This window comes from Mustelus asterias, chromosome 26, assembly GCF_964213995.1.
Source record: "Mustelus asterias chromosome 26, sMusAst1.hap1.1, whole genome shotgun sequence".
In the NCBI taxonomy this organism is placed as follows: Eukaryota; Metazoa; Chordata; class Chondrichthyes; order Carcharhiniformes; family Triakidae; genus Mustelus; species Mustelus asterias.
The window spans coordinates 50,296,171-50,304,955 of record NC_135826.1 but is presented as its reverse complement, the minus strand read 5'-3'; the positions used below and the strand labels follow the sequence as shown (position 1 = coordinate 50,304,955).

Sequence of the window (8,785 nt, the reverse complement as noted above, 5' to 3'; positions counted from 1 at the left end):
TTCCCTGCCCAGTGAAGCAGTTGAGGCTACCTCATTGAATGTTTTTAAGGCAAGGATAGATAAATTTTTGAACAGTAAAGGAATTAAGGGTTATGGTGAGCAGGCGGGTAAGTGGAGCTGAGTCCACAAAAAGATCAGCCATGATCTTATTAAATGGTGGAGCAGGCTCGAGGGGCCAGATGGCCTACTCCTGCTCCTAGTTCTTAAAAGACAAAATTGTACCCGCCTCTAGTACTACCTCTGGCAGCTTGTTCCAGACACTCACCACCCTCTGGAAAAATTGCCCCTCTGGACCCTTTTGTATCTCTCCCCTCTCTCCTTAAACCTATGCCCTCTAGTTTTAGACTCCCCTACCTTGCTATTTTATATATCTCTCTCTTCCTCACCTGACCACTGGTATATGACACCCAATGGTAATTTGGATTAAAGTGTCGCATTAATACAAAGTGTTATATAAAAATCTTCATCTTAACTAAGAAACCGTTTAAACATTTTTTAAAAAGCAGTAATGAGTTCACACGGGTTCTGCATAGAGTGAAATTCTCTTTTAATATACGGTGTGGGGCAGAAGGATTAAATAAGGGTTTGTCAACATTCTGAATTTATACATTCCACAAGAAGTTCATGCATTTACTCACTAAATGAAAGCAACTAATTTACAATATTAGTCAAGCATGAAACAGAGTTACTCATTTTACAAGCAGGTAAAACACTGCCCCAATCGCATTTCCTTATAAAATCCAAATTTACATCAAACCAAATGCAGAATTTGGTCAACTCAAAAAGCAAGCTCGTGATTTTCTTTGAAACACATTCCCCCCCTTGACTGATCTAGGCATTGGTACGAACTGTAAAAAAAAAATCAAAGCTTGCTGGGCTTTCAAAAAACAATAGCTCCAGAATTTCTTTACAAGGATTTTAAAAAGTTGGTCACAGTTTCAAGTTAAGGCTGCAGGGACCAGACCAGCTGCTGTGGCAATGATGAAATCAAAGTATCTACAATTCAGAAGCCACTCAATGGAATTCCTCAGCAGCCTACAGAAAGAGTTCTGAACGTTTCCTGCAGCCAATACGAGAGAATAACACAGCCACTATTACAACCACCACTAAATGTCAATTAAATGTTACTAAATTTACCAGCTCAGTCTGAACTTGCAGTCTTAAGCTGAAGCCATGCCAAACTTCACATTGGATAATAATCAACACTATATGAAGGAAAAAAATGGGGGACTTTTCTTTGGAAAAGTTACTCAAATGCAACAATGCTTTATTTTTGATAATGTTATGATACCTTAAATATTACATCAGCTCTGCTATCAAGAACATATGCAAGTTAAATCACAACCTGGACCTGGAGCAACAGAAGTGGGCAAATGCCTCCAAGTGTGTGATTTTCATGGATGTCACATTCTCCTGCATTATAGCGTGCAATCTGGTGGTATCAGTGAAGCCAAGTGCCATTATTCCCTGCACCTGGTGAGAAATATTGATGTCCTATCACAAAAGTAGTTACTATAAAAAAATTATTCAAGAAAAAAAAGCACAAATACTCTGCATTTGAGAATAAGACACAATAAGTGGGATATTAGTTTTAACTTTGCTTGACAAAATGCCAAGTCTTTGTGAAATGATATGGTTCATCACCCTAAAGTAAAAAAAAAAATACCCAAGCTCAAGCTCAAGCACCTGAGCCTTATGAAGTTATTAAGTTCCCCCGGATGGGATATTTACACGCTTTTAACTCCCAAGTTACCTGTACACCCTTGGTTTCATAAGAAACATTTAAATTCTTGCTATCAAAAATGATATTACATTGTTGCACAAAAATATGGATTCAATTGTATTTACACATGTTCTTCATTTCACGAATGAACGCTTTAGTCTGTGGATTCCTCCTTTTTCAAGAGCTTCTGTTTTAGCTTCATCTCTTTCTCAATCTCCTTGTTAAAATGTTCGACTTCCCTGCAAAATATTTTCAGGCGCATAATGTTACTTTCATTTGAAATTATCCATTTGGGGAAACTTGGAAATGCATTACACAAAAATGTTATCACTAGCTTTTAAATGTTCTGGGGGATTCGGATTCAAATCTCACACTGGCAGGCGGTGGAATTTGAATTCAATAAAAAAAATCTGGAATTAAGAATCTAATGATGATCATGAAACCATTGTCGATTGTCAGAAAAAATCCATCCGGTTCACTAGTGTCCTTTAGGGAAGGAAATCTGTCATCCTTACCCAATCTGGCCTACATGGTGACCCCAGAGCCACAGCAATGTGGTTAACTCTCAACTGCCCTCAGGCAACTAGGGATGGGCAATAAATGTTGGCCAGCCAGTGATGCCCATGTCCCATGAATGAATTTTAAAAAATCAACCTATCATAGCCAACAAAAAAAAAAGGACTCAGTAAATGGAACAATTGCCCAGCTCAGTTTCTTGTTAGATGGAAACACCTCGTATCGCTACCACCACCATTATCAATGCCAGACAGTTAAGCACAGTAAAAAGTCTCACAACACCAGGTTAAAGTCCAACAGGTTTACTTGGTAGCACAAGCCACTAGCTTTCGGAGCGCTGCTCCTTCATCAGGTAAGTGGCGTTCTGTTCACAAACAGGGCATATAAAGACACAAACTCAATTTACAAAATAATGGTTGGAATACGAGTCTTGACAGGTAATCAAGTCTTAAAAGTACAGACAATGTGAGTGGAGAGAGGGTTAAGCACAGGTTAAAGAGATGTGTATTGTCTCCAGCCAGGACAATTAGTGAGATTTTGCAAGCCCAGGCAAGTTGTGGGAGTTACAGATAGTGAGACATGAACCCAAGATCTCGGTTGAGGCCGTCCTCATGTGTATGGAACTTGGCTATCAGTCTCTGCTCAGCAACTCTGCGTTGTCGTGTGTCGTGAAGACCGCCTTGGAGAACGCTTACCCTGAAGGTCAGAGGCCGAATGCCCGTGACCGCTGAAGCCTTCCCCAACAGGAAGAGAACACTCTTGCCTGGTGATTGTCGAGCGGTGTTCATTCATCCGTTGTCGTAGCGTCTGCATAATCTCTCCAATGTACCATGCCTCAGGACATCCTTTTCTGCAGCGTATCAGGTAGACAACGCCGGCCAGGTTGCAAGAGTAGGTACCGTGTACCTGGTGGATGGTGTTCTCACGTGAGATGATGGCATCCGTGTCGATGATCCGGCATGTCTTGCAGAGGTTGCTGTGGCAGGGTTGTGTGGTATCGTGGTCACTGTTCTCCTGAAGGCTGGGTAGTTTGCTGTGGACAATGGTCTGTTTGAGGTTGTGTGGTTGTTTGAAGGCAAGAAATGTGGGCGTGGGGATGGCCTTGGCGAGATGTTAAGTCTTCATCAATGACACGTTGAAGGCTCCGGAGAAGATGTCGTAGCTTCTCCGCTCCAGGGAAGTACTGGACGATGAAGGGTACTCTGTCCGCCGTGTCTGTCTTCTGAGGAGGTCGGTGCATCGGAACTGTTGATCGATGAGTCGAACACCATATCCTGTTCTTATGAGGTAATCTTTCAGGTCTGGAGGTGTCTGTTGCGATCCTCCTCATTTGAGCAGATCCTGTGTATACGGAGGGCTTGTCTGTAGGGGATTGCTTCTTTAATGTGTTTCGGGTGGAAGCTGGAGAAGTGGAGCATAGAACATAGAACAGTACAGCACAGAACAGGCCCTTCGGCCCACAATGTTGTGCCGAGCTTTGTCTGAAACCCAGATCAAGCTATTTCCTCCCTATCATCCCAAAGTACTCCATATGCCTATCCAATAGCTTCTTAAATGTTCCTAAAGTTTCTGACTCCACTATCCCTGCAGGCAGTCCATTCCACACCCTAACCACTCTCTGCGTAAAGAACCTACCTCGGACATCCTTCCTATATCTCCCACCATGAACCCTATAGTTATGCCCCCTAGTTACCGCTCCATTCACCAGAGGAAATAGTCTTTGAACATTCACTCTATCTATCCCCCTCATCATCTTATAAACCTCTATCAAGTCTCCTCTCAACCTCCTCCACTCCAAAGAGAAAAGCCCAAGTTCCCTCAACCTTTCCTCATAAGACCTACCCTCCAAACCGGGCAGCATCCTGGTAAATCTCCTTTGCACTCTTTCCAGTGTCTCCACATCCTTCTTGTAGTGAGGTGACCAGAACTGCACACAATATTCCAAATGTGGTCTCACCAAGGTTCTGTACAGTTGCAGCATAACCCCACGGCTCTTAAACTCAAACCCCTTTAATGAACGCCAACACACTATAGGCCTTCTTCACGGCCCTATCCACTTGAGTGGCAACCTTCAGAGATCTATGGATATGAACCCCAAGATCTCTCTGTTCCTCCGCAGTCTTCAGAACCCTACCTTTGACCCTGTAATCCACATTTAAATTTGTCCTACCAAAATGAATCACCTCGCATTTGTCAGGGTTAAACTCCATTTGCCATTTTTCAGCCCAGCTCTGCATCCTATCTATATCTCTTTGCAGCCTACAACAGCCCTCCACCTCATCCACTACTCCACCAATCTTGGTGTCATCAGCAAATTTACTGATCCACCCTTCAGCCCCCTCCTCCAAGTCATTTATAAAAATTACAAATAGCAGAGGACCAAGCACTGATCCCTGTGGCACTCCGCTGGTAACCGGTTTCCAGTCCGAAAATTTTCCATCCATCACCACCCTCTGTCTTCTGTTAGATACTGTAAGAAGTCTCACAACACCAGGTTAAAGTCCAACAGGTTTATTTGGTAGCAAATACCATAAGCTTTCGGAGCAATGCTCCTTCGTCAGATGGAGTGGTCAGATGGAGACCACTCCATCTGGTGTTGTGAGACTTCTTACAGTGCTTACCCCAGTCCAACGCCGGCATCTCCACATTCTGTTAGATAGCCAGTTACCTATCCAATCGGCCAAACTTCCCTCTATCCCACACATCCTTACCTTCTTCATAAGCCGACCATAGGGGACTTTATCAAACGCCTTACTAAAATCCATGTATATGACATCAACTGCACTACCTTCATCAACACACTTAGTTACCTCCTCAAAAAATTCTATCAAATTTGTGAGGCAAGACTTGCCCTTCACAAATCCGTGCTGACTATCCCGGATTAAGCTGCATCTTTCTAAATGGTCGTAAATGCTATCCCGAAGGACCTTTTCCATCAACTTACCGACCACCGAAGAAAGACTAACCGGCCTATAATTACCGAGGTCATTTCTATTCCCTTTCTTAAACAGAGGAACCACATTCGCCACTCTCCAGTCCTCTGGCACCACCCCCGTGGACAGTGAGGACCCAAAGATCAATGCCAAAGGCTCTGCAATCTCATCCCTTGCCTCCCAAAGAATCCTAGGATATATTTCATCAGGCCCAGGGGACTTATCAACTTTCAGTTTATTCAAAATTGCTAGTACATCTTCCCTCCGAACATCTACTTCCTCCAGCCTGAGACACTTTCTCTTCCTCAAAAACATGGCCCCTCTCCTTGGTGAACACCGAAGAAAAGTATTCATTCATCACCTCTCCTATCTCTTCTGACTCCATGCACAAATTCCCACTGCCGTCCTTGACCGGCCCCAGCCTCACCCTGGTCATTCTTTTATTCCTCACATAAGAGTAAAAAGCCTTGGGGTTTTCCTTGATCTGAACCACCAAGGACTTCTCATGCCCCCTCCTAGCTCTCCTAAGCCCCTTTTTCAGCTCATTTCTTGCTAACTTGTAACCCTCCATCGAGCCAAATGAACCTTGTTTTCTCAAAGAACAAAGAACAGTACAACACAGGAAACAGGCCCTTCGGCCCTCCAAGCCTGTGCCGCTCCTTGGTCCAACTAGACCAATCGTTTGTATCCCTCCATTCCCAGGCTGCTCATGTGACTATCCAGGTAAGTCTTAAACGATGTCAGCGTGCCTGCCTCCACCACCCTACTTGGCAGCGCATTCCAGGCCCCCACCACCCTCTGTGTAAAAAATTGCCCTCTAATATCTGAGTTATACTTCGCCCCTCTCACCTTGAGCCCGTGACCCCTCGTGATCGTCACTTCTGATCTGGGAAAAAGCTTCCCACCGTTCACCTTATCTATCCCCTTCATAATCTTGTACACCTCTATTAGATCTCCCCTCATTCTCCGTCTTTCCAGGGAGAACAACCCCAGTTTACCCAATCTCTCCTCATAGCTAAGACCCTCCATACCAGGCAACATCCTGGTAAACCTTCTCTGCACTCTCTCTAATGCCTCCACGTCCTTCTGGTAGTGCGGCGACCAGAACTGGACACAGTACTCCAAATGTGGCCTAACCAGCGTTCTATACAGCTGCATCATCAGACTCCAGCTTTTATACTCTATACCCCGTCCTATAAAGGCAAGTATACCATATGCCTTCTTCACCACCTTCTCCACCTGTGTTGCCACCTTCAAGGATTTGTGGACTTGCACACCTAGGTCCTTCTGTGTTTCTATACTCCTGATGACTCTGCCATTTATTGTATAACTCCTCCCTACATTATTTCTTCCAAAATGCATCACTTCGCATTTATCCGGATTAAACTCCATCTGCCACCTCTCCGCCCAATTTTCCAGCCTATCTATATCCTGCTGTATTGCCTGACAATGCTCTTCGCTATCCGCAAGTCCAGCCATCTTCGTGTCATCCGCAAACTTGCTGATTACACCAGTTACACCTTCTTCCAAATCATTTATATATATCACAAATAGCAGAGGCCCCAGTACAGAGCCCTGCGGAACACCACTGGTCACAGACCTCCAGCCGGAAAAAGACCCTTCGGCCACTACCCTCTGTCTCCTATGGCCAAGATGTGGAGATGCCGGCGTTGGACTGGGGTAAACACAGTAAGAAGTTTAACAACACCAGGTTAAAGTCCAACAGGTTTATTTGGTAGCAAAAGTCTCCCTCCGAGACAAAGAACAAAGAACAGTACAGCACAGGAAACAGGCCCTTCGGCCCTCCAAGCCTGTGCCGCTCCTTGGTCCAACTAGACCAATCGTTTGTATCCCTCCATTCCCAGGCTGCTCATGTGACTATCCAGGTAAGGCTTAAACGATGTCAGCGTGCCTGCCTCCACCACCCTACTTGGCAGCGCATTCCAGGCCCCCACCACCCTCTGTGTAAAAAACATCCCTCTGATGTCTGAGTTATACTTCGCCCCTCTCAGCTTGAGCCCGTGACCCCTCGTGATCGTCACCTCCGACCTGGGAAAAAGCTTCCCACTGTTCACCCTATCTATACCCTTCATAATCTTGTATACCTCTATTAGATCTCCCCTCATTCTCCGTCTTTCCAAGGAGAACAACCCCAGTCTACCCAATCTCTCCTCATAGCTAAGACCCTCCATACCAGGCAACATCCTGGTAAACCTTCTCTGCACTCTCTCCAATGCCTCCACGTCCTTCTGGTAGTGCGGCGACCAGAACTGGACGCAGTACTCCAAATGCGGCCTAACCAGCGTTCTATACAGCTGCATCATCAGACTCCAGCTTTTATACTCTATACCCCGTCCTATAAAGGCAAGCATACCATATGCCACACTCCCGGTTAACACGCCCCTCTCCTTCGTGAATACCGATGCAAAGTATTCATTTAGGATCTCCCCTATTCCCTTGGGTTCTAAGCATAATTCCCCTCCTTTGTCCCCGAGAGGTCCGATTTTCTCCCTGACAACTCTTTTGTTCCTAACGTATGAATAGAATGCCTTAGGATTCTCCTTAATCCTGCCTGCCAAGAACATCTCGTGACCTTTTTTTGCCCTTCTAACTCCCCGTTTGAGTTCTTTCCTACTCTCTCTGTATTCCTCCAGAGCTCCATCTGTTTTCTGTTGCCTGGACTTAACGTACGCCTCCATTTTCATTTTAATCAGATCCTCAATTTCCCTGGTTATCCACGGCTCTCGACCTAACATATGCTTCCTTCTTCCTCTTGACAAGACATTCCACCTCTTTTGTGAACCATGGTTCCCTCACTCGGCCATTTCCTCCCTGCCTGGCAGGGGCATACCTATCAAGGCCACGCAGTATTTGTTCCTTGAAAAAGTTCCACTTATCATTAGTGCCTTTGCCTGACAATTTTTGTTCCCATCCTATGCTTCCTAATTCCCGCCTGATTGCATCATAATTACCTCTCCTCCAATTGTAAACCTTGCCCTGCCGTATGGCCCTCTCCCTCTCCATTGCAATAACAAAAGACACCGAATTGTGGTCACTATCTCCAAAGTGCTCTCCCACAACCAAATCTAACACTTGGCCCGGCTCATTTCCCATTACCAAATCCAATGTGGCCTCACCTCTTGTCGGCTTATCCACATATTGTGTCAGGAACCCATTCCGGAAAAAACTGCGCAAAAACGTCCCCCTCCGAACTATTCGACCTATAAAGGTTCCAATCAATATTTGGAAGGTTAAAGTCCCCCATGACAACAACCCTGTGACCTCCACACCTATCCATAATCTGCTTAGCAATTTCTTGCTCCACATCTCTATTACTATTTGGGGGCCTATAGTAAACTCCTAACAACGTGACCGCTCCTTTCCTATTCCTAACCTCAGCCCATATTACCTCTGTAGGCAGATCCCCTTCGAAATGCCTTTCTGCAGCCGTTACACTCTCCTTGATTAACAGTGCCACTCCTCCACCTCTTTTACCAGCTACCCTACACTTACTGAAACATCTATACCCCGGAACTTCCAACAACCATTCCTGTCCTTGTTCTACCCATGTCTCCGTAATGGCCACAACATCGTAGTCCCAAGTGCCAATCCA

General features: G+C 45.1%; 1 protein-coding gene across 12 annotated transcripts in view; it reads right to left on the bottom strand.

The window, feature by feature from the left end:
• Positions 1 to 525: 525 nt before the first annotated feature.
• LOC144479686 (uncharacterized) overlaps positions 526 to 8,785 on the bottom strand; it is a 92,735-nt gene continuing 84,475 nt past the window's right edge. For 10 of the 12 annotated variants that reach the window (XM_078198708.1, XM_078198707.1, XM_078198712.1 and 7 more), the window contains one exon: positions 526 to 1,962. In XM_078198708.1, the coding sequence (XP_078054834.1) occupies positions 1,878 to 1,962 (85 nt within the window). In that variant the 3' untranslated portion in view covers positions 526 to 1,877. The remainder of the gene's footprint in view (positions 1,963 to 8,785) is intronic. The other 2 variants (XM_078198711.1, XM_078198715.1) reach the window with 2 other exon arrangements.